The 26,671-nt window shown below is 45.5% G+C and overlaps 1 protein-coding gene across 1 annotated transcript in view; it reads right to left on the bottom strand.

Moving 5' to 3' along the window:
- Positions 1-26,671, bottom strand: part of SORCS3 (sortilin related VPS10 domain containing receptor 3) — a gene marked incomplete at both ends in the record, with an annotated part of 605,319 nt that overhangs the window by 414,165 nt on the left and 164,483 nt on the right. Inside the window, one exon of the mRNA XM_079708894.1 lies at positions 6,707-6,774. Within this exon, the coding sequence (XP_079565020.1) occupies positions 6,707-6,774 (68 nt within the window). The remainder of the gene's footprint in view (positions 1-6,706; positions 6,775-26,671) is intronic.

Below are 26,671 nucleotides of genomic sequence, written 5' to 3'. Positions count from 1 at the left end.
GCCCCAGGATGCCTGTACACCATATAGCAATGGCCTATTTGCAGCTGGGAATGGAGAAGACGTGAAGAAGAGGGCTATCTCTAAACAGACTCACAGACTTAGAGAACAGACTTGTGGCCACCAAGGGGGAGAGGAAGTGGGAGAGGGGTGGAGTGGGATTTGGGGTTAGCAGATGCAAACTATTACATATAGAACGGATAAACAACAAGGACCTACCATATAGCACAGGGAACTATATTCAGTATCCTGTGATTAACCATAATAGAAAAGAATATGAAAAAGGATGCATATATATGTATAACTGAGTCACTTTGCTGTACATTAGAATTTAACACAACATCATAAATCAACTATAATTCAATTTTAAAAAAGAAGAGGGCTGTCTCTATCCAGTTCCAGGGTTCCCATTTAGGGGATGTGTGAGTTTACGGCAGGAGCTCAGGAGCCAGCAGGAGCCAGGGTGCATTCTTAATCTCAGACTTCTGATCCAGGAAACTCAGGCAAAGTGTCTTCCTCTCCCTGAACTCACATCCTTATCTCTGAAACAATAAGGTTCTGGGGCTCAAAGAGAACGTTTGCTACGATCCTTTCTCACCCTAAGTCTCTTTGACTCTAGGGTCAACAGCCATGATTATTTCAGAATTACCAAGAATCACAGTTCAAAGACCTAAAAGCCCTTGTGGTGCCTCTTCTATTTCTGTGGACAGATTTCCATGGTCCTCCTTTCCTGTTAGATTATCAGAGTTTTAACATGGATCAGGTCAGCCTTTGACACTGCACATATTCCCAGTACCATAACATTATAAAATAATTGCCTTCCAGAACAGGTGGAATTTTTTACCTATTATCCTTTGATAAAACAGATATGCATTTCAATGGTGAAAAAAGTTACCGTCCCCCCCAAATGAACTGAAAATATGTGAGAGACAGGTTACTAGACCTCCACTGGGCACTGTGGTATCCACTAGCCATATTTAACTAATATTAAACACTCAAAATGTGGCTGGTCCAAATTGAGATATGCCCCTAAGTGTGAAATACACATTGGATTTCAAAGACTTACTACAAAAAAAAGAAAAAAAACTAAGGCAAAATAGCCCATTAATTATTTTTACTGATTGTCTATTGAAATGATAGTTCTATTTAACTCAGTTAAAGAAAATATATTAATAAAATTAATCTCCACTGTTTCTTTTCACATTATTGACTGCTGGAATATTATGTGGCTCCCATATATTTCTAATCAGACAGTGCTGGACTAGAAGAAATCAAAAAAAGAGAGGATATATGTTTACGTATAGCTGATTCACTTTGCTGTACAGAAGAAACTAACACAACATTGTAAAGCAACTATACTCCAATAAAAATTAATTAAAAAAAAAAAAGGAGAAGACTCTGGAACATTCTCTCAATAGAAATGTATCACTTCCAGGCACCACGTGCTTAGGACTCTAGGTATGTTCTGCACCCCACCCTCCTAAAGATATCAGCACAACTGTCCTCAGGAGGCTGGTAGAAGCCTCTTGTGGTGCCTCTTCTATTTCTGTGGACAGATTTCCACAGAGCATCCATCTCAATTGCAGAAGGAATGTTTTAGCCTAGAAGTCGAAATCCCAGCCCAACCACTCGAGAGCAATTTTCCCACTCTGGGAATTTCTCCCTCTCCCACTTTCCATGTCATCCTATTCTCCTACCCATTAAAAAAAAAAAAAAGATCTCTTATTCTGAAGGCGTCCATAAATCCACTCTCACCCAACATCAGACACAGCACACAGGGTAGAATGAGCACAGACTCAGGAGTCAGTAGGATCCCCCTACTTGTTAGCTCCATGATCTAGGGCAAGATGTTTAACCTCTGTAATGCTCAATGTTCCCATCTGTAAATTGGGGCCAGTGATATCCAACTCTCAAGTTTCTTGCAAAAGATAGAACAAGACAGCTCAGGTAAAGGAACTAGCAGAGAGAAGCGGCTCAATTACTCATGGATCATATGATGACAACTAACTCTCCTTGAGCATTTCCCACATGGGCACTGCATGTCAGGTACTTTTCTAGGCAGTTTACATATTTTATTTCAATGAAGACTCACAACTTTATGTGGTAGGTGTGAGTATAACCGTCATTGTACAGATAAGGAAATGGAGGCACAGAGAGGTGAAGAAACATGTTCAAGGTCACTTAGTGGCTCAGTTGAGGAGTGTGGACTTGAACCCAGGACATCAGTCCCAGAGCTTTCACTTTTAAATACTCTGAATAGGAGGAAACTGATTGATGCTGAGCCTCCCAACCTTGACTCCTCTCTCCTCCTTGGGTCAGGCTTCTATAAAATCTAATAGAGTCGGTCTCCAGTATCACTGTTGATGGATGGACAGCCTCCAGGCTTGACACACTACGGACTGAAAACACCCTGAAAGCGAAGCCCTGGGTGTTTTTAAAAAGTCAGTCCCGCGGGCTTCCCTGGTGGCGCAGCGGTTGAGAGTCCACCTGCCAATGCAGGGGACACGGGTTCGTGCCCCGGTCTGGGAAGATCCCACATGCCGCGGAGCGGCTGGGCCCGTGAGCCATGGCCACTGAGCCTGCGCGTCTGGAGCCTGTGCTCCGCAACGGGAGAGGCCACGACAGTGAGAGGCCTGCATACCACAAAAAAAAAAAAAAAAAAGTCAGTCCCCAACCCCATTAATTCTACAAGCTTGACATCCTGTATGTAAAATGTCCTTTGACTAAAGGATGCCAACGGTTGTGCTAAGTGACCAATTTACGCAACATCCTTGATCACCCCCAGTATACTGGCACCTAGGAGTTCCAGAAAGAGGGTCACAAGGGCACACGCTACTGCTACACTATAGAATGCCTTTAAACAGTCTTTTGTCTATTTAGAAGTAGATGGCTTTTCAATTCTTAATTCAGTGAGACAAATAATTATGTCATACTGTAACCTGGCAGGGAGCATCATCCTGTCATGACAGCTGTTGCTCCAGGCGCCTCTGCTGTACAGAAAATTGAAGACGAATCACCAAATTCAATTTCAACTTGGCTAGGCATGTTGGACTGAATCACAAAAATGAAAGGGTGTGTGTTTAATTTAGTTTCTTTTCTCTGCTCACTTATTGGTAAGGAAGGTCATAGTGCTCTAGGCTCTAACTGTAAAATACATCATTAGCAATATAGAAAGGAGGACAAGGGCACAGATCTTTAGGGCATGAGTAGGGAAGACAATAAAAAGTAAGAAGTCACCCTGTGAGGCCCCAGCAAGTTGGATAATTCCCACAAAATTTAGGAGCAGTCCCTTTCCTCAATCACACCCTCTGCAGGGGTTCCTAAGCTGGGCTTTATCAGACCTGTGAACCCTCTGAATCACAACACAAAAATACATCCACATAACATTTATCCAGAGGGAAAGCCTATAACAGCCACCAGTTTTTTTCAAATCCCTGAAAGGTCACGCCATATATACTCTGTTATCGATAATCTATGCTCTGAGTAACTGCCTTTGATTTGACCCTTTCTGTGAACTCGATGAGTCCCCCCACCCTCCCTACCTGGTCCAACACCCAGCTGCTCCCCCTGCCTCCTTCCGGCCGCCTTATCTCCTGCAGCCCAGCCCTGCCTGGACTTTGCCCTGTGCCAGGGGCATTTTTCCACTTTCCGTTTGCCAAATTGCATCCTGCCCATCATTCCAGCACCCAGCTCAGAGAATCTTTTCTACAAAAGAATGTCTTTGACCAGGTAGCCATTGCTATTCCAATTCCCCCCAATCAGCAGAAGGAACAACATTATAAATCACTCTTCTCCCCTCCCTATCCCCTGCCATCCTCCCCAAAGATCTGTGCTAATTCCCAGATGGCGCAGAATACATCCCTTTGGTGCCCTACAATTTCCATCCCATGGATCCCGGCATTAGTGGATCCTTACAAACAAAACTATGCAAACACACAGGGTTATAATAATCATTAATTATTATAATTAACTGAGCACTTGCCACATGTGGGTAACTGTCCTAAATGTTTGTACATTTAATATTTCATTTAATCCTTGCAACCCATCCATGAATTTATTCATCAGGCAAACACTTATCAAGTACCTCCTGTGTGCCAGATGCTGTCCTAGGTGTTGAGGATACAGCACTGAATTAAAATGGAAAAATTATCTCTCACTACAAGCTTAGATGTTACTGGGTGTAAGTAGAATATAAATAAATCAAGAAGTAAATATTCAGCAGCTAGAGGGTGACAGGTACTGAGGAAGAACGTGCAGCCAAGTGATGGAATGCCAAGTCCTCAGGCAAAGGCCTCACTGATGAGGTGAGCAGAGAGGAGGGAAGTGAGGGTGTGCCCTGCTCCCTGCAAGAAGAGAGCTCAGACCCAGGAAAGAGCTGAGTGTAAGGGCTCCGGGGAAGAGGCTGGCTGGTTCAAGTAACAGCAAGGACACTGTGTCTGGAGCAAAGGTAGGATCTGTCCTACCTCCAATTTACATTCAGGGAAATTGAGACTTAAGAGAGTGAAGTAGGTTGAATGGCAGCCCCCGTTCCAAATATGTCCTAACCCCCAAAACCTGCAGTGGGACCATCTTCGAAAAAGTGTCTTTGCAGATGTAAGGATCTGGGAATGAGAGCCTCCTGGATGATCTGGCTGGGCCCCAACTCCAATGGCAAGTTTTCTTCTAAGGGACGGAAGGGGAGAAGACACAGACACAGAGAAGATGATAAAGGCAGAGAGTGGAGTAATGCAGCCCCAAGGAACACCGACAGACACCAGAGGCAGGAAGAGGCAACCAAGGGTTCTCCTTAGAGCCCCCAGAAGGAGGGTGGCCCTAAAGATGCCTTGATTTCAGACTTCTGGCCTCCAGACTGGGAGAGAATACATTTCTGCTGTTTGAAGCCACCCAGCCTGTGGTCCTTGATTATGGCAGCCCTGGGAAGCTGATCCAGAGAGGTTAGGTAAAGTGCCCAAAGCCACAGAGCTCTTTGGGTGGACAAGCTGGGATTTGAATCCCGGCAATGGGACATCAGGGTGCCCTTAGGGCCACTGGGCCATGTGCTGTCCTTGACACACACTAGTAAATACACTGGCTCTTATGACTGTGGGGCACACACTCTGTCACTTCCGGGCATTAAGCACCTGGCTTCGGCCCCATGGTTTTGCCTGGTCCACCTTTAAAACTAGCAAACCTTTCCTATAACATGGGCTGTGCAGCTGTTTCCCATTGTAAGCATGGGCTTTTCTGGTTTCATTATTTGCACCAAGCAGACAGCACTGGAGCCAGGCTTAAAGGATCACCACCAAATCACTGTGATAAAGGCTCACCACCATATCCCTGTGACAGGGTCTCAGAGGATGGTTTCTGAGGCTCTAAGTCCTCAGGAGTCCCACGTGAGTGGAAACAGGCATGCTTTCATCTATGGGAGGCACCTGGTTACTTATACCTCGGACAGTTTTCACTGAGCAGCAAAATTAGGTTTTGGACATCCTGTGCATATGGAGGCAGGCCTCCATCGATATGAGCAATTAATCCTAAATATTTAAGAGATGCTGTGACTGCTCCCCTCCCTGGCAGAGAGACTCTGGCTGATTCTCCGCAAACAGGTCAGATGAAGAAGCAGCCAGGCATGCTGATACTCACGCCCCAGACGCCCCTGCTCCAAAACCCCAGCAGACCCTCAGGACTGGCACTGGGATGAAGACACAGCCAAGTGAATGGCCTTTTGTGACAGTATTCTCCCCAGTCTTTACCAGTGGCAGAGCAAATGGAATGGATACACAGCCCCCTTGAGGCCCACGGAGGTAATAAGCACAGAGCATGAAGCGCTGACTCAGAGTGGCTGATGAAACTTGCTGGTGCCCTGTGTGACTGCCAGCAGCGTGGCGGTGGCTGTGAACTTGCATGTGAGGAGGTGTATGGAAGAGTGAGTGTGTGGCGTCCCCTAGCCAGAGAAACTGCGGGGTTCCCGGCTTCGTGAAAGCCCTCTCTGACTTAATCCACCCACATCCTTCTCCCTGTCCCAGCCTCCCATCGGGGCTGATATATCCTGCAGGCACATGGACACAGAGCCTAGGGTTCACAAAAATGCTGTCATTTCTTTTAAAGCCACAAACAAAAAAATGAATATTTTAGGCTGAAAACAAGTTTTAATATACAATATTAATATATTTGTCTTTACACCAGTACAGCTGTAAAATATATTTTTTAATATTATTTTATGGATGAAGAAGCCCACGAAGGCTCGGGACCACAAACGTCATCACACGGGCCTGATTCCCACATGTGTCTATTCCCAGAATCATGGGCTTCTCAAGAATCACAGCATCTTACAGGCACAGAGGACAAGAAACAGTCCTTGGGCCGAGACTCAGGCCAAGGCCAGCATCCCTCCTACAGCACGCTCCCTTATCCACGGCCTCCACTTTTCCCAGGCATGCTGTCATCTCTCTACCCACATTTGTGTTTATCCAGTCAAAGGAGACACTGCAGGAACGCAGAAGCAACCACAGTGCCAGGGAGGATATGTGACAGACCCCACAGGAGACAGCAGAGTGCTAAGGAATCTGCAGATGGAGGCCATCAGTGCCACCCAGGGCATTAAAGAGGGCATCCAGGAGGAGGACCATCTTCTGCTCCTTTCAAAACACGCTCTCCAACTGCTGCTTAGCTGGCATTCCTCACGTGAGCCGAACCCCAGTAGCCAGGTAAGAATCTCTAACCCACTTACCTCCAAAGGGAGCTCTCTGTCACGCTTCCCAGGTTGAAGTCATACAGCTTCGTCAGGATAAGTATAACCTGAGAGGGGGTAAGGAGGAGGGCAGAGGAGAAGAACAAAAAGGGGAGGGAAAAAAGGAAGCCGGCTTTAGTTTGTGTAACAATATACAGTTCATCTCAAATCACCCAGTGGAGGGCTTAGAATTTATCTGTGGAGTTGAGGGGTATTATAGGATCAAGCAAGGGGAAAAGAATTATTAATTTAATGCTCCCCCGTAACTGGTAGCATTTATTTTAATCCCGACAACGCTTTGCATTTGAAATAAAACATGTCAACAGGAATCAACTGGGTACTGACAGTTGTTTCTCCACATCTGTCCCCCTTCAAGGTCAGGCACAGGCCGGCTGGCTCTGTTGACACGTATGGCCACCCAGAGATCAGAGGATGGGCTTGCCGTTGATCTGGAGATGACTTTGACTTACAGATGTAGACCTAAGAGGCTAAGAAAGAACTGGGCCTGATTCTGTGTCTACAGAGAGGTTCAAAGAGATTTTGTGTTCCCATCACAGGGCCTCAAAGCCATAAAAACTTGAATGACAGGCAAGCCCAGCCCCCAACAGTCTCTGATGCCATCTGCCTTCTACCATGTCCCACCCATGGAGTAAGCAGGTCATTAGACTCCACTGGACTCCAGGACCACTTTCGTGACTCCAGTTGAAACTAAGAAACCCAGAAGGAAGGTATATGTGTCAAAGAGCCTGTAATAGGGTTAGCAGGTTTCTGAAATGATCTTCCATTGGCCAGGCTGGTCCCAGGCCCTTTTAACTTCTCCAGCTGGGAACCTGGACCTCAGACGTTTCCCTGCCTACGCCTCATGCACCCAGACAGTGGCTTAGGCACAACCCCATATCTACCAGGATGCTAAGCGCGTGCACCTGAATCTATTTTAATCAAAACACAGGTGCCTAATATACAGTGTCTGCCTGCACGCATGATAATCCAGTTACACATAATTGTGTTTATCTAAATTTAATGCACAACTCATTTCACTTTTCTCAGCTCCTTCGCCTTCCACAATTTAACTTCCTCCAGTTCATTTGCACAGCACCCATTAAACTCTTTCTGAGATAATGAATTTCTGCTACCAAGGTGGGACTTTTCCATTCTAGGTATCCATTTAAGATTAAAGAAAAATAATCAGCCATTATATTGAACGTTTTTATGGCATTTAACCAATGACAAAACACTCACTTTGAGATTTATTCTCATCCAGCACCCCATGGGGTCAGTCAGTACCATTTCCACCTCTTTTATGTAAACTAAGAAAAAATTAGAGGCCAGGATATGATCCATTATGGGTCAAAGAGAATCCCTGGAAAAGTTGACTTGCAACATTCAACCTCTCTGCAGGGACATGACTGGAGGATTCTTATGTCTTCTCTCAGATTGTGTCCTGTGATGGGGAGTAGTAGGTTGGCAAGAAACAGCCAAGCCAAGAAGAACATCAATGACATGGCTATTTGTAGAACAGAAGAATAGGTACCAAGGTACCAAGCTACCTGTCCTATTAGCATAGCACAACTGCAAGGAGCGTGTATCCTCTGCAAGGCAATGTTCTCCATGGTCACTCAGTGGTCTATGCCTCTCCCATTAATAGCGAGTTTCCTCATTTGTAAAATTCAGGGGCTAATGAAGACAAGACTTATCCAAACCTTCTCCAACCAAATAGTTAGCAATGTGCCGATAATTCCTATTTGTTAAATTAATACAAACACATACACAAACACATACATACACACCAGACTTCTCTTCATTTTACTTCTTTCATTGACGAAGTCATTCTTTCACAGTCCCTATGTAAAAACATGGGTACCTATGTGCAGACCATCCCAAAATCTAGACAAAGAAACTCAAAGCTATGCTCTTCTAGAAACAGATCCAAACACCCATCTAGAATCTGCAGAAGCAAGTAAGACTACTTCACTGTCTCCCAACATCAAGCCTTCAGGGACATCAAACAATCTCAAAAAAGTGCAAAGCCCACAAAGAAAGAAGCAAGAGATGTTGGGGGTTAGAGGTCACTTAACTGATTGCCTAACAAACAACTGGGTCCGGAAAACCCCTCAGAAATGCAGAGCCCTTCTCATGTGTCTGTGTCTCCTTACCCAGGCCTTGGATCACTCTCCTTCCTTCCATCTTCTCAAATCAAATCATCATTTTTGAGTCAATGAAAGACAATGGTGTTTCAGCAGTAAAGCATAGTCTTCAGAAGGGGATGGTGTTAATCTAGTCTATTACCTTCATTTTACAGATGAGGAAACTGAGACACAGAGAGAGGAAATGACTCAAGTTCAAGTCCCAACCATGTGTGGCCTTGACCAAGTGTCCAGGGTACAATTCTTCCCATTCCATGAGCAAAGTTGGAGACTAACAGTCACTGGGGAGCCTGCTAAATGCAGATTCCCTGGTCCCATTCCCAGCAAGTTTGACTTGGTGGATCCTGGGGAGGGTCCATAAACCTTCCTGTGGCTATTAGAGGACCATGCTTTGAGAAAGACTCCACCACACCATGATTCCTCTCCCAGCTCCATGCAGCAGTGACACCACCCTTCCACTGTGGTGGAATCCTGATCTCTAAAAGCATCTTTGCCTTTAAATTGAGTGGACTTTACAAAGAAAGCAGGCCATAGGAGATGCATAAGGAAGATGTCTCCACAAAATCACCCCAACATTCCCCAGAGGAAAGGTCCAAACACTGAGAATTGGGGCTGGAAGCTACCTTTCCCCTGGAGCCAGCATAGAAGGACAATAATAAAGTTATGAAGACATGATCATGTAACCTTTAGCCTTAAGATATTCTGTGCCTAGCAAAGAAAACCAAGATTGAAAGAAAGCCTGTCAACCTCTGGCTTCTCTCACCATTCAGAGCCTTCCAAAGGCCACCAGAAAGAAGGGATTACCAGGGCAGAAAACTGAAAGCAGATGCAGTAAACCCACTAACAAGCCCCAGGCTGCTGGGCAAGGACTGAGATCAAAATGAGAAGATGTGAGTGTGACCAAAGAATCACCAGTGGATAGAGGAAGCATGCAGGAAGGATGGAGGAGCTACCCTGGGAGCCACAGCAAAGCCTGACTTGACTCTTCTCCAGCAGATACCCCCAGATGAGAGCTGGCAGTCAAATTCAAAGAAGGAAAAGCAGGGAGCAAACATTAATTGAACCCTTACTATGTGCTAAATACTACACTGGGTGCTTCTCAGTCCTCACAACACACTTTTGAGACTGAGCAGATGTAATATAGCATCTGCATTTTACAGATGAGGAAAGTGAGTCCTAAGAGTTAAGCAATTTGCTCCCCAAAGCACACAACTAGCAAGAGACAGAGCCAGCATTCCCACCCAGGGTTATGAGACTCCACCATGCTTGTTCTGCTCCAATGCAATGCTCCTCCATTCGGCAAATGTTTATGTGAGCTTTTTGTGTGCAAGGCAATGAGCAGGCAAACTGAGAGGAGGGCACATCCTTGCTCTCAAGGAGTTTATCACTCAATCATGAATTCCACAAATATTTACTGAGCTCCTCTTATGTGAATTAGAAAGACACCTGCTAAACTCTGGGAATCAGAGAAAGATCCAGAGCTCAAGGCCCAGGGGTGAAGGTAACTTTTGTTTTCTTTGTTCTTGGAGAAAGAAATAGGAAACAGAGATGTGTAATGAGGAAATAACTAGACAAACTGTTGGGAGATCCAGGTTTGTCAAATAAGCTTTGTCAAAAAGTTCCTTTTTGACCAACAGGCTACAAATCCTAGGGGGATTTAGACAGCAGGAGAAATGAAAATAAATTGGAATTATTCATGAGTAAATAGCACTTCTCTCTTAATATAAGCTATGCACATACAGGCGCACACACAGGGTAGTAAAGCCACATATATAAAAGCTCCTACGTATAGGCACATACAACCGTAAATTGGCATCAGACATATTCTCTGGAAGAGCATTTGTTCATACAACTCTTATAGCTTTTATCAAACTGGATTAATGTGACTTCTCCATATGTCTGTCTTGTCTGTTAGATTGTGACCTCTTTGAGGTCAGAAATCAGTTCTCATTCAACTCTGCATCCCCAATGCCTAGCACAACACCTGACACACAGCAGGTGCTATACAAGGTCCACTGAATGAATTATAAATGAATGACAGTCAAAGAAGGGATGAGATGATAAGTGTATCTGAGAGGTGCAGATAACGTGAGATAAGAGTTGAAAGGAGGAAGCAAGTAAGTCCAGAAAACGTGGTCAGCAAAGTCTTCAGGAAGGCAAGATTATATGAGCCAAAACTTGAAGTATGAAGAATTTGGAGATAGAGAAATGGAGCTTACTCCCTTGCCTGTCTGGCCTCTCTCTTTATCCCTCCCTCCCTCCCTGTCTTTCTTTCTTTCCTTCATATTTTAGTTGGACAAAAATAGATAGAAAAAGAGCAGCGCAGAAGGGTGCCATTTCAGTTACAAGAAACAGCACAGAGGTCGAGCCGAATGGGCCATTAGGGGCTAGAACAGTCAGGTGTTGAGTGCAGTGTCATGGGGACACCAACCACTTGGAGACACAGTCAGGCTGTGCCAAGGTGAGAAAGAAGGCACCGAGGACAATGGAATCGTGCAGGAGGGACAGAGGAAGCCCAGCCTGTGGTCAGCTATGGACTGACAAACAGTTTTGTAAGAGTGAAGAGGGTGCTAATGAGGGACTATATTATAACAAGAGACTTACTATGTATAAACATGTAACATATAATATTAATATATATTACATATATAATATCAATATATTGTATATTAGATGACTATATTATAACAAAAGGCTTACTGTGTGTTCATATATATATATATATACACACACATATTATATGTGTTTTTTATATATATATATATATTAAGGGACTATACTGTAATAAGGGACTCATATAATTAGGTGACAATAAGGGACATGGCTGGCCTCTTACAAAATCCATTGGTTTTGCCCTTGCTGACCATCCACCTCCAATCTTCTTGTCCCCAGGCATCTAAGGTCTTCTGCTGCCCCCAGATGCTCAGGCCAGCCCTCGGCTAACTGTCCGATCTTTAGACACACACGATGCCAGTAACTAATGTCTTTATCTGTCACACCCCGTCTCCCGTTCATTCTTCTATTCCTGCCTTATGCCAAACACAGCACGGGCTCCTTGGTGATAAAGTGATACAAGAGAAATGGCTCCCGTCTTCATGAAATGTATACTCTCCCTTAATGTATCATCTTCTTTAGGAAGATTTTACACTTCATGAAGACAGGACCCATTGGGTCCAGCCGTCTGCCTCCTGGATGGGGCTCGCCTGGCACCATGGGAAGAATGGACCACTTGCAACTAGAGGGCTGCACTCAAAACCCAGTCTCACCATATGCTACTGGGTGAGCCTGATCAACTTACTTACATTTTCAGTATCTGTTCCAGTTTCCTAAAATGGGGATAATGATTCTCCTTCCCCTGCCAGCCTCACAGGATTTTTGATTTGAATCAAATAAGGAAAGCTGACCTGCTTTAGAAGCTGTACTATGCAAATGTGAGTGATTAGTATGATAATTATCCTTCAGGAGACAAGGGTTGCAAGTCATCCTTATTCGATGGGGTGGGGGGGATTCAGATCCTAGCGTTGCTAAGCTCCTTCTGAAAAATACCCACCCATTCTAGACCCCAGCTGCAGCACAGCAGGCTGCAAATCAGACCCGGTATGTTCACTGGGCTCCTGCACTCAGCTTCAGCTTTAGAAGCAAAGCAGAAAGCCCCGGGGGATTCCTGTCCTCTGAAAGGATAACGCATAAACTGAAAATTCATAAATCACCGGGACGCTCTCGCCCGTGAGCACATTCAGTGAAGTGAGGACTTTTAGTGCCTGTAAAATTTTACTCTGAAGGAAAATTACTTTAGTTCATGAAACCTTTCTGAACCCTTGGTACCTTTCAATCCGTGGGGTTCTGGGCACGTCCCCTTCAGGTCCTCCTCCCCTCTCACCGCTTCATTCCTGACCCTACCTGATAGGTCTTTGTTTCCAGCCAATTGGAATATGGACGGTGGCCTTCTTTACCAAAAGTGATTGACAGTGGTAACATAGTAAGGATGCTAGAACATGCTCCTCGGGGAGTGTACACAAGAGTGCATTCTTCAGTCTCAGCAGAGTCTGAATTCTCGAGCCCTCCTCCCACTTCATGAGGCATACCCCCCAGGGAACAGAAACTGAATTTTTACACTCCACAGCCCAACTGATCCCCAGTCTAACAATGTCTGGGCACCAACTGGGTATCCAGAACTGTGCTAGGTATATGCCAAGTTCAGAATAACATAAATGGTGCTCCCTGCCCACCATGAGTTTACAATCTAGCTGAGAGGACAAGGAATAGGACAAGGAATTGTACGAGAAATATCAACTTTGTCATCTTGTTCCATTGCACGCAATTTCACAAAACGGTTATCCCGTTCCCTACTTTTTTTAAAGGGCAGATCATTAACTCTGTGGTTCAAGATAGAACCTCAGCATGACCCCTGAGTCCACCCTCATCCCACACTTAGCAAGACAAACATCAAGTCCTCTGAAATGTGTTGCAGTCCACTGGATCATCCAATTTCCGGTCCTCATAATTTTTTCATTCATTCACTAAGCAAATATGTATGGAATGCTTCCTCGTGGCCAAGTGTTATGGATTCAGCAGTGAAGACAACAAACCAGCTTCTCTGCCCTCATAGAGTTTATATTCTGGCAAAGGAGATAAACAAACACATAAGTAGGTAAGTGACATAGTAGTCAGATGATGGTGGGTCAGATGATGGACATATTAGAGCAAGTGCTCATATGCAGGTGTGGTCCAGGGCTATGCAGGCTGAAGCAGTATAAAAGGAGCCCAGGAAAGTTCTCTGTGAAAAACTGACACTCAAGCAAAACCCTGAATGAGGTAAGGGATGAAGCCATGTGGCTATCTGGGTAATAAACATTACAGGCAGAGAAAAAGGCAAATGCAAAGATCCTGAGGCAGGAATGTGCCTGACATATTCAAGAAACAGCAAGGAGGCCAATGAGGATGGAGCTGAGAGACAGGGAGAGCAGTAGGAGATGAGGTCCAGGAAATCTGGGGAGGCTTAGACCTTGCTGGGACTTGTGAAGGACTGGCTCTTACTGAGTGAGATGAGAAGCTACTGGAGGATTTTACTAGAGGACTTAAGTTTTCACAGGGTGCTTCTGGTTACTGTGTTGAGAGAGGCATCGAGGAGACAAAAGTGAATTAGGATCCTGTTGTAATCAGCCAGGTGAAACACAGTACGGGGTAGACCAGAGCAACAGCCGTGGACAGGAAAAGAAACATGATCGGAAGATATTTTGAAGGTAGAGTCAAGAAGATTTGCTGACAAATTGGATATAGGGCGTGAAGGAAAGAGAATAGTCCAAAATGACCCTCAGAGTTGGGGACTAAGTAATTAGAAGCATAGAGTTGCCATTTTATGAGATGGAGATTGTAGGAGAAGGAGGTTGGGAGGAAAGCTGAGAAGTTTAGCTTTGGACATTAAGTTTGAGATACCTAAGAGAATTCAAGTGGAGAAGTCAAGTAGCTGGATAAATGAGTCTGGAGTTCAGGGCAGAGAGTCTGGGCTAAAAAATATCAATTTGGGAGTTGTCAGTGATTAGATGGTATTTAAAGACATGAGACTAGGTTAGGTCACCAGGAGATGGAGTGTGGATAGAGTAGAGAGATAAGGATCAGAAGCTGGGGCGTTTTGGGCTTCCCTGGTGGCACAGGGGTTGAGAGTCCACCTGCCGATGCAGGGGACGTGGGTTCGTGCCCTGGTCCGGGAAGATCCCACATGCCGCGGAGCGTCTGGGCCCGTGAGCCATGGCCGCTGAGCCTGCGCGTCCGGAGCCTGTGCTCTGCAACGGGAGAGGCCACAACAGTGAGAGGCCCGCGTACTGCAAAAACAACAACAAAAAAAACAAAACAAAACCTGGGGCGTTTCAGCACTGAGAGATCGGGGAATGAGGAGGGAAACCAGTATGTGCTTCAACCTCTCAGAATTGGCACACTGAATGGCTGTGTCCTGTGCGAACACTCACCAAATGGTACTTACTACGGAGGAGGAGTCTCTCAGTAAGCAGATGAACATGATGGCCTTCTGTCGAGGCCGGTAAGCCTTTCTCCCCAGATCCCCCTGTTTGCTCTGTGGGCTCCTGGGTACAGTGGCTACTGTGGCAGAGATGGAGGCTTTGCCTATGTTTGCCATGGACTTCCCCTTGCCAAGGCTGACATGGGCATCGTCACTGCAGTTCCCAACCTGCCAAGCTCAGAAACCAGTGCTGAGCCTCAACATGGCACCTGGTGGCAAGTTGATTGCACTGTCCCCCTCTCATCACATAGAGGAAGCAATTCCTTCTCCCTGGACTTGCTTTCCTTGCCTGCGGTAAATATGCTAGAATCAAAATCTTTCCATTTCAGAGTGCCTTATTCACCGTCATGACATCCCACACAATTGCTTCTAACAAAGAAACTCATTTCACAGCAAATGAATTGTTGTCATGGGCATGTCCATGGAATTCACTGGTCTTCCCACAAACTACATCTGCCAGAAGCAGATGACCTGGTACAATGATTGAACAGACTTTCAAAGATTCAATGACACAACTAGCTAGAAGCCAGCACTGCATGAGGTTGTGGTGCTGTCTTCTAGGATGTGGATTCGACTAGTAAATGGCCAAAATGCAAAGGTCTGGGAATCAAGGGGCAAGAGTGGGAGTGCTCCTCTCATTATTCCCCGCAATAAGTCATCACAGAGTATTTCTTCACATCCACACAACTTTTGGCTCTGTTGATAAATCTTGGTTCCTAAGGAGAAAAAACACCTGCTCCACTGAACTGGAAGCTGAAACTAATACCCAGCTATTTTGAGCTTCACATGCTACCACTGAACCAACAGGAAGAGAGGAGGCTACTTATGAATAGGGGATGGAAATGGACACTCAGAGTAGCTAAAAGGGTGGACTGTGCTGTCTGTTTACTCTCGGCCTGCTTTCCTGCCTAAGTATCATAGGTAACCAGGACCCTGAGAAGTGTATTTCTAAGACTCTCCTGTCATCTGGCTTCCAATTCTGCCAGTGGGGGTGGGGTCACTCTGGGGACATGTGGACAAGGGAAAAGCTCCTCTCCTCACACTTTGTTTTGGGGTGACAAGACAACAGCAGCAACAGAGCCAGTGGTACCAACAGCAGTGGTGCTGGGTCTCAGTGACATGAAGGGCTCGTGCAGCTCAGCACAGCCCCAGGAATCTCGGTGGGAGAGACCCTCGGCCTCTTGTACTGCCCGTCCTCCTCCTGCGCAAGGGGGTAACAGTTTCTGCAGTTACCAAATTTAAGCAACTATATTTTCTCCTTCTGCTTCCTCCAGCCTTGCCGGCACTCTTGTAAATCAGTTCCTGCATTCAACGTCTTTTCTTGAGAAATACCTAGAGTCAGGGACCCTCACTGACACAGAATGATCTGTGAAGTTAGAGGAAATTCAGGAGAGCATGTGTTCTGGAAGCCAAGAAAAGTATGGGTTTCAAGGAGGAAGGAGTGATTGGCTGTGTGAAATGCTGCTGGCAGTTCATGGACAAAAAAGATGAAGAATGGACCATTGGATTTAGCTACTAGATGACTGCAGAGACCTTCAAAATAACTAGTTGACTTAATTTCTGACGTTCACCCCTCTTCCATCCTTACACCAGAGTGACCTTTCTAAAGCAGAGGCTGAATCCTGTTGCCTACTGCCAAATAATCTCTAGTGGCTTCAGGCCGCCTTTAAGATCAAATTCCTCAGCATAGCATAAAAGATCTTTCTCAACCTGGCCCCAGTTGACATTTTAACCCTCTTCTAGAGCCACTTTCACAAAATAACATCTAACATCTAGCCACACCAGAATACCCACGTTTCTCCTTGTTCCACGCTCCCACACTTTCACACAAGCTCTTTTCTCTCCTCTGGAAGCCCTTCTCCCACTCTCCACCTGAGGAGCTCATTCTTTAGGGCCCAGCTCAAATACCATCAACACTCTGGTGTCTTACCTGTCCTCCAAGACAGAATGGATCCCCCATCATCCATGCTCCCCTACCTTGTTGCCCATACTTCCAAGTATGCTACTCACTAGATTATACTATAATTTTCTATTTGTATATGCATCTCCACCATGAGGGGATGTGCTCCTTCAGGACAGACCTCGTTTTTCTCATTATTATCCAAGAGTATTATCACACTCTTCATTAACATGCTGCCTATTAACTAACAGAGATATGACACATTCGATGAACTGAAAGTGTTGCCATAGACATTCAAAGGAGAAGATGGGTCTGGGCTGGGGTGATCGAGATGTCCTCCTAAAGGAAGAGAGGCATAAGTAAGGTCCTGAGAGATGGGTGGGGAATGGAAATTCCCAGCCCTCTTCTTTCTGGAACATCTTACACAGTTTTTCAAGGGTATCTTTTTTTTAGGTAAATTAGGAAGAAAGAATTCAAAATGGGTATGAAAGAACTTCAAGAATGTCCACAAGAGGGTAAGATAAAGGGAACACACGGGGCTTCCCTGGTGGTGCAGTGGTTGAGAGTCCGCCTGCCGATGCAGGGGACGTGGGTTCGTGCCCTGGTCCGGGAAGATCCCACATGCCGCGGAGCGGCTGGACCCGTGAGCCATGGCCACTGAGCCTGCGCGTCCGGAGCCTGTGCTCCACAACAGGAGAGGCCACAACAGTGAGAGGCCCGTGTACCGCAAAAAAAAAAGGGAACACACGGGCAGGGAAGGAAGATGGTGAAAGCAACCTTCTTGTATGACTGCATTAAGTTTTCAAGAGTTGGTATTCTCTGGGGACGCCTAGAGAGGACAAAGATATATACCTGTACCTGATGGGATGTGGACTAAAGAAAACATTACACCTGCAGACAAAAGCACGACTTGATTAAGTAATCTAGACAAGAGAAGAACAAACCTAGAAAGGGCAGAGGTGGGGATGCTAATAGATGCTGAGCACCTACAAAGTGTCCAGCACTGTGCTTGGTGCTCTATGTGCATTACATAGGCAATGGGCATAACCACAGTGAAGGGTAGATATCATTACCCACATTGTCCAGATGAGCAAACCGTCCAGGCCAGGCAGCTAGGGAGAGGTAGTAGTCAGAACCCAAACACAAGCATGTCTGTTCCCCCATGATCCAAGGAAGGGATCAGAGATACAGAATTTAACAGGTATGAGTCAGCTCTATTTAAAATGGGGCCATTGTGAAGAAAGTACTTTGCAGAATGTGGTAGCTGAACAAGGCAAGTGGCAGACCAAGGAAATGAAAATGCAGTGTTGTTGAAACAAGGAGCTTGTGAAAAATGGCTGTTGAATAGTGGGAGGTTGTTCTGGTTTTGTGTAACGAGCCATTAAAAATGAATTAAAAATCCATTCCCTCTCATTCCCTAAGGGACTCTGAAAATGAAAGAGACAGCCATCTCTTGGAAATGATTTAGGTAGCATGCAGCCCAGTAAGGGGTGGGGGGGTCAAATTAGGCCAGAATTCCCTGCCAGTGTCTGTACTACACGATGAGAGCTCAGCAGAACCAGAGTTAATTAGCTCAAAGTATACCATTAACTAGGAGTCTGAGCTCATACCCTTCTATATGTCCATCATTCCTTCAATCCAACCACCACCAGCATCACCCTCATGAGGAGGTCAAGGGCAGAAACAGGTGTGAGCAGATGAGAGATGAAACCATGGCTCCAAAGCCACTAGTGTGAAGCTTCCAGAGATACTCAGCAACACAGAGGAAAATATAAGCTACCTGTTACCTTGGTAGTAGATCAAAAGCTCTAACCCAGACAGTCTTGGTGTGGAATCCAGGCTCTGCCACTTACTCTCTGTGTAACCTGAGGCAAGTGGCCAACCCTATGGAGCCTCAGTGTCCTTATCCGGAAAATGAAACCAGTATCATTCCCTTCACTGCATTGTTGTGAGGATTAGGATTATGTGCCAGGCACATTCTCAGGCCTCGTCATATATTAGGTTCCTGCCATCCTGGTTTGTCTCTGAGAAAACCAGGTTATTTGCCCACCCAAGTAGGAAAATGCCATGTCCCAAGAGGGAGCACGTCACTTCTTTAGTGATGACAACTTGCAGCTCAGAAAATAAAAAGCAACCTCACAAGGCCTCTCACTGATGTAGAGATGAAAGCCTGGAGCACTCCCTGAGTGCTGGTGCTTGCTGTGTGTGGATGTGCATTGACAGCCTCAGCAACGGGAAGATCACAGGCTCATCAAGTCCATTTTGCCTGGTGTGTGATCCTACCCACTCGTCACTTTTCATTTTGGGGCCTGTCTCCACTGGATCTGCCTGTAGGCACGCATACTCCCTTTCCTTCCACCACTCCTGTCAAGGGGCATCATTCCCTCTTAGGTCTCAGGAGCTGAAAGAGCTCTCAGCCAAACCACTGTAGCTGCTGCACCAAGTGGATTTTCGAGGGATAAGCAGATATCCCCAGATTGGAACTAGCTACCAGTGCAAGAGACCAAGAGCAGGGATTTGACTAGATGGTAAGATGCCTCAGGGCCACACAACGGTCTGTCCTATTTTTCACTACTATATCTTCAGCACCTGGGACAGTACCCAGCATGTCCCAGATTCCCTGTATACAAGGGTGGAGTGAATGACCTATCATCTAATCCCGTGATCTGACATTTCTCACAACCTGTCTCCTATTCAACGCTACAAATTACTACACAGTGTCTCTTATGGTCGATGCACCACGCTCAGTGCTGTGGAGGATGGAGGGATGAAGGACACAATGTTCCTGACACTTTCAGTGCAACCAGAGAGATACACATTCATACGACTATCTTCAGTGAAAGCTGGAAGCGCTCTGACTTACACCAGTTTGTAAGTCATTTCACCTATTGTCTCATGGGAATCTCACAGTAACCCAGCAAGGTTGACATATGATAGAAATGAGTGATTCCCTAACAGGGATGAAGTAGCGGATTACTCTCCATGATAATTTTTATAAGAGGTACTATTTGAACTGGCTTATTTTTAGTAGGTGAAGAAGGCAACGGCCTTTTCAGGTTAAGGATGCAGCATGAGAAGACACAATTAGGTTGAAATTGCCTGTCATGTTCCAGGCCTGGGGCGGGGGGTGCTGGGGTCTGCAGAGGTTAGAGCTTCAGGTACATGGAGAAGGAGATGGAGACCCAGGCTGGGGTAAGACAATGATGATTTTAACTACTAGGTGTGTAAGTTTCTATTGCTGATGTAACAGATTACTACAAATAAAGTAAACGTATTATCTTACAGCTTTGGAGATCAGAAGTCCAAAATGGGTTTCAAAGGCTAAAATCAAGGTGTCAGCAGGGCTGTATTCCTACATTCCTCCTGGATGCTCTAGGGGAGGATCCGTTTCTTGCCTTTTCCAGCTTCTAGAGGCTGCATGCATTCCTTGGCTCCTGGTCCCCTTCCATCTTCAAAGCCAGCAATGATTGGTTGAGTCTCACACTGCATCACTCTGACTCTTCTTCCTCCCTTTTTCCCATTTAAGGATCCTTCTGATTACACTGGACCCAGCCAGGTAACCCAGGATAATCACTTTATCTTACACTCAACTGATTACAACCTTATTTCCATCTACTCTCTTGTCTCCCCTTTTCTATGTAATCTAACATATTCACAGGTTCCAGGGATTAGGACATGGACATCTTTTGGGAGGACACTATTCTGCCTAGCACATCAGGTTAAAGAGTTTCAACTCTACTCAGTAAATAGCATAGAAATGTCTACTGTGCTTGAGCAGGTGAATAATCAGTTGGCACCTGCATTTTGGAAACAAAACTGTCAGGGGTATGAAGGGTGAATCAGTGAAGATGAAAAACAGGGAGTCTGGTGAGAAGGATATTACAACAGTCCCAATATAAGAGATAAGAGATCTGAACTAAGACAATGGCCGTAGAGAAGGGAAGAAAGAAAGGGGGGTGGGGAGCCCTATGAAAACTGTTGCTAAAAATTGCAAATAGTGTATAACAGAAAAGCATGGAGTCAAAGATGCCTCTGAGGTTTCCAAGGAAGTTAATGTGCTTCATTTTAATTCGAAGGCTTGGGCTTGAAATCCAGCTCCAACACTCGCGGGAAGACCATCTCGTATGTTCCCACAGTCTAACCCTCATTTCGCGCCCCAGCTTGGTGGAATGGGTTTTCACGTTACTTCCCTGCATCTATGCATCCTCCCATTGCTGGAAACATGCTCATGGCCAAATTGCTCCTTCTGTCCTATCTTGTTCTTGCCCATTTGCCTAGGGGACCGAAGGGTCTGTTTGTTACTTCCCGCCCAACTGCCTGAACTTCTGAGAATCTTCTTCCCTCAATTAACATTTCCTGGCCTCATTCACATTTCCGGTTACCTCTTGAGCCTCTTTAGCACACTGCTTGCTTGGATCTCACCTGCGGGTTGCCCAGAGAATTTGACCATGGCAGCCACATCCCAATACCAAACAGGTGAAGGGCCATCCCATTCATGAGGTGGGAAGTGGGGAGCGGGTGTCAATTTTAGTCTCAAGCTCAAGCTCATGGACAAGCACTTGAGCAGAACCCAGAGTTCTGAATCATAGAGTAAAAGGATCATCTACTCAAGCAAGAGAGTACTCATAAATCCCAGGCGTTAGAGGTAGAAAATATTTAGGGTATGTTCAGGGCCATGCCAGACCCAGAGAAGAATGGCTCCCCTCTGGTCTTTTGCAGTTGCTAGCATTACTCTAGCAGCCAAACCAATATCCCCACTAGAAAGGTATCTGGATTGCCTAAAATAACGTAAGCCTGGACTTTGTCTCCACGTAACTCCTTGGAAAGGAGAACCTCCAGTGGCTGATGGTGGATGATTTAAGAGCCCTCTCTCGTGTAGCCTAGGACATAATAACAAAGAACACATAATTTATTTGTATTGATTCACTAGCACACATTTGATCATATCTACTTGTCCTTCCTTTGGCTAAGAATCCATGGCCATGGTCCTGAGAAATTTATCTTTCACAAAATATCTCCGTAAAAAATAAGTTCCTCACGTATCTTAGCTTCAGCAAAAGAGTCAGGTCAGGGAGACTTACCAAGGAAAAGGGGAAAGGGAGCCTGCAGCCTCCTCGTGTGTTGACCCTGGTCTAAACAATCTCCCTCCCACAGACAAGGTGTGCTTGGACATTAAAGCTTCAGTTCTGGGACAGGGACTGTCAGATACAGAAACAGAAATTAGGGACAGATCAGATTCTCGTGCTAGAGGAATAAGGAGCACAGAGGAGCTGGTTGGATTCTGAGACAAAGAGAAGGAGTACAAAATAAGGAGCAGACACATGGCATAAAAGTGCCCAGGTGTCAGCACTGCTTTCACTTAACCTTGAATGAAGGTTATTCATCCAAATAACCTTGTGCTGAGCATCTACTATGTATCTGGTTCTGCTGGAGAAGCTGGAAAAGGTTACACAGTTTTTTTTTCCTCCAGAGACCCTAAATCTAATGGAAGGGGGAAAAGGCAAGTAAGCAAGTATTTTATTTAATGTGATTTCTAGTGTACTTACTGCACTAACTCAAAAATTTTGTGACTCATAATTCCATGGTGTAGTAGCTCCTCTCACTCCAGAATAAAGCAGAAAATCATGGGAAAAATAAAGAGAAATGGCTTTCCATTTTAACAAGGCTGATCAACTTGGGTGGGCACAAGGAACTTTTTTTTTTTTTTTTTTTTTGCCATACGCAGGCCTCTCACTGTTGTGGCCTCTCCCGTTGCGGAGCACAGGCTCTGGATGCGCAGGCTCAGCGGCCATGGCTCACGGGCCCAGACGCTCCGCGGCATGTGGGATCTTCCCGGACCGGGGCACGAACCCGTGTCCCCTGCATTGGCAGGTGGACTCTCAATCACTGCGCCACCAGGGAAGCCTGACAAGGAACTTTAAACTTGATGTTGAATGTGTTGAATGGATGCCTAGAAGGAAGCCATTTGCTTTAAATTGCTGTATCCCTTTGTAGGATTCCTTCCTTAGCCTATTTAGTTGTCCTAAGCATTAATGAGATTGACTAGATAGCCCAAAAGAAACACAAATCCTACCCTTCGTCCCCAACAACATGCATGTGTCCCTTTCTTCCTCCCAGCATCCACCGACCCACCCTTCAAGCACCAGCTCAAGCCCCATCCCCAGCAGAGAGTCATCACTCCTTACCCCAGTCCAAACTCATCTCTCCACTTATGGCCAACTTATTTCCCAGTATCTCCCATCCCACATGCTTATTTTACAGTTTGACCTTGACACTCCTCCTATTGAGTGGTAGATGGAATTCATGTCCCTCCCTTTGAAAGCAGGCTTATCTTTGTTATATTGACCAACAGTGCATAGGGGAAGTAGTGCCAAGTGACCTCCATGGTTAGCTGTGCACTCTTAGGATAGTTGCTCTCAAGGTGCCAGTGCCATGTGTGAGGATGCCCAAACTGGACCACAGTAGGGAAGACCACATGCAGGGGCCATAGTGCTTCAGCTCACAGCCCAATTGAGGACCCAGTGAAGAGTGAGCATTGGTCACCAGCTACGAGGGAAGACAGCTTCAGATGCCTTGCAGCCCCAGTTGTTGAGTCAGCCTCAGCTCTGAATCTTTCCAGCTGAGGTTTCAGACATGGTATACATAGTGCCCAGCCAAAATCCTCAACACACAGAATCATGAACATAATAAAATGTTTTCCTTTTGCACTGCTAAATTTTGGGGTGGTTTGTTATGCAGAAAAAGCACCCAGGACACCACTCATAAAGCACGTGCAGCATTTAAGGCTTACAGTTTTTATGCACGTGGAATTATTTTTCTAATGACTTAATTTATGTAGATCTAATTTCCATAGACAGATGATTGTAAACTCCTTGAAATAAGAGATTAAGAACCTATCAGACATCTTCCTACAGGTAGACTAAATACCACCTGCCCTAAAGAGTGTTTATCAAGAAACCACTCAGACCTGCCCCCTCCTTTTGGAACACCACATCTCAAAGAGGGCACGATCATCCATTCGGCTGTCCAAGCCAACCTACTATATCCTGCTGTATTCCTCTCCACACCACATGCAAACCCACCCCGTTACTCTGCCCCTAATGTCCGTATCTCACCCTCCCATGCATGGCTACCACTCCTTCCCAAGTTCAAATTCTCATCCTTTCTCATGAGCTCTATTGCATCTACCTCCTTACTGGTCTCCCTGCCTCTAGTCGCACAAGTCCATCTTCCACAAGGGGCCAGGTTGCCTTCCTCACACGCACATACGATCATGTCATTCCTCCAAATCCTCAGTGACCCCCTATTGCCTACAGGGTAGAATCTGAAGTGAGTGGCAAAGCACAGGGGCTTTCAACCTGGCCCCAGCCTAAGTCTCTAGGTCTCTATCCTCATCTCCTGTCACTAGCTCTTCACTTTGTGCTCTACTTTCTGTACTATTCATATGAACCCCAGAACCGAGAAAATGATTTCAGGGACTTTTTTCAATTCTCTCCCCAAATGATACATAACCAGGGCATTCTGGCTTAATTTCTCTCTCTCTCCCTCTTTCCCTCAGTCCTCTTTCAGAACCCTGTCTAGGGTCTAGACCTGTGCTTCCCAATTACCACTAGAGCCTTAGCTATGCAGGATTACTTAAATTTAAAAAATAAAAATTAAGTAAAATTAGTATTAATAGTTCAGTTCTTCAGTCATGCTAGCCACATTTCAAGCACTCAACAGTCACAGGTGGCCAGTGGCTACCATACTGCAAAGAGCAGATTATAGAACACCTCCATCATTGCCCATAGTTCTAGTAAACAGTGCTGGTCTAGAGATTCTCTGCTAAGAGTTGTTCTTCAAACGTACTCTGTTCTCACTTGCCCCCTGCTTTTTCCTCACCCAAATTACTGGAATGGTGGAGAGCCAGATTCTCCATGCTTCCCAGAATCCATGCCCTCTCCCCCTGGGAACTATGTCCCTTTGGGGAAGCAGTTCTCCCCATAATGAGCCATGTGGTTCAGGTGGCATGGACCATGCATTGACCCATCCTCTTAGTTTAAGGAGTAGGCTCTATTTGGCCTAAGCCAATCCTCCATCCCACCCCTATGGCACAGTGACTGGTTAAGGGAAAAAAACATGTTACCTAACTGGAGCCAATGAAATCCAACGTGAGTCTTGCTAGGGCTTCTGGGAAAGAGGACCTCTTCCTCCCTCAGGAAACATCATAACAAACCCAGTTCTTTTAATAATATAGAATAAAGAGATGAGTTATAGAATGGCTATAGCCATTTTGCTATCTTGAAGGGAGTTCCTGAAGTTGCTGAAGGAAGACAAAGTGGGACCGAGGATGCAGCCAACATCGCACAAGCCAGTAGAAATACTAAGGGAACCTAAGTCCTGGATAATATCATTTGAGCGGCTGGATCAAGCCTGATCTGATGAGGCTATTAACCTTTTACATTAGATCAGCCAATAAATCCTTTTGTTTCAGCCCATACCTGTGCTTAACTGTTAAACTTGAAATACTACTCCCATCTTGTAAGCCTCACATCAAAGTTATCTCCTCCATAAGGCCTACCAAGACTCTTCCAGACAGACTCTATTACTCCTTCTTTTATATGTCCCTCCATGCATCCTAACATTACATCAGTGTTTTACTGAATTGTAATACTGATATTTTATCTTCTTTCTACACTATGAAATATTTGAAAGCAAGTTTTGAGCCTCTTGATCTGTGTTATAAATAAACAAACTAACTAAAATAACTAGTTAATTAAACCCTAACATAACCCTATCTGATACATAATAGATGCTTAAAATATCTGTTAATAAGTAAATATTTATAGGATAAATAGAGGTCTATTGATAAATTTCAGTTAATAATAATGGCAATAGGAACAGAACTCAACATTCACATTCATTAACACCTTTCATCCTCACAACAATCCTATGAAATGTAACTGCCATTATTGTCACTACTTACAGGGATGAACCAGAGTCTTACAAAGATTAAATCACTAATCAAAGTCCCACAACACATAAATGGCAGCGCCTGGTATATTCTTTCCTCTGAAAAATTTGGCTATTCCCTCCCGAAGTTTTATATTCCACCTCCTTCCTGATTAAGGGTGTCAATTAACTCAGCAGTATCAACATCACTAAAGTTCCCAAGGCAGCTTGGCATGTACCAGAACCTCTGCTGGAATCTCCTCAAGGCTAAATTAAAAGTAAACCCAACAAAATCCTCAAGAGAGAACCACAGAGTCAACCTCAAGCCACTCTTTTTTTTTTTTGCGGTACGCGGGCCTCTCACTGTTGTGGCCTCTCCCGTTGCGGTGCACAGGCTCGGGACGCGCAGGCTCAGCGGCCATGGCTCACGGGCCCAGCCGCTCTGCAGCACGTGGGATCTTCCCGGACCGGGGCACCAACCCGTGTCCCCTGCATCGGCAGGTGGACTCTCAACCACTGCACCACCAGGGAAGCCCCTCAAGCCACTCTTTATTCCAAGCTCAGTGGTCAAGGAAGACACAGGAACCTGCAGGTCTGGTTCCATAGCTGTTCAAGCAAGCTCAGCTCTTTGGGAGTGAGGCCCTGACACTCCTTCCACAGTCCCTGTCCGCCTCCCCGCTGTCCTGAAACCCGGGTCCACACCCACGCTTTGCATCACACTCCACCCTCAGTTTCTTATTCCTGGCCACCTACCTGGCAGGGCTCAGGCTCTGGTTTTTCTGCTAAAATTGGAACTTTGACTCAAGAGAGTAGGTTCCGTGTGGGTAGGAGGTGAACTGGGGAAAGGGAAGGGACATGCCTGCTATCACTGTCCAGGACACTGAAGGGTCCAAGTGGAGAGTATGTGGCTCCACTCCAAGGAGAAGTTAACCCAGAATCATAGCAGAGGGGTCATTCAACCAGCTGGCATGTGT

The sequence above is a fragment of the Hyperoodon ampullatus genome (assembly GCF_949752795.1).
Source record: "Hyperoodon ampullatus genome assembly, chromosome: 1".
Taxonomy (NCBI): domain Eukaryota; kingdom Metazoa; phylum Chordata; class Mammalia; order Artiodactyla; family Ziphiidae; genus Hyperoodon; species Hyperoodon ampullatus.
Note: the sequence above shows the minus strand (reverse complement) of the source record. Positions and strands in the feature narration are given on the sequence as shown.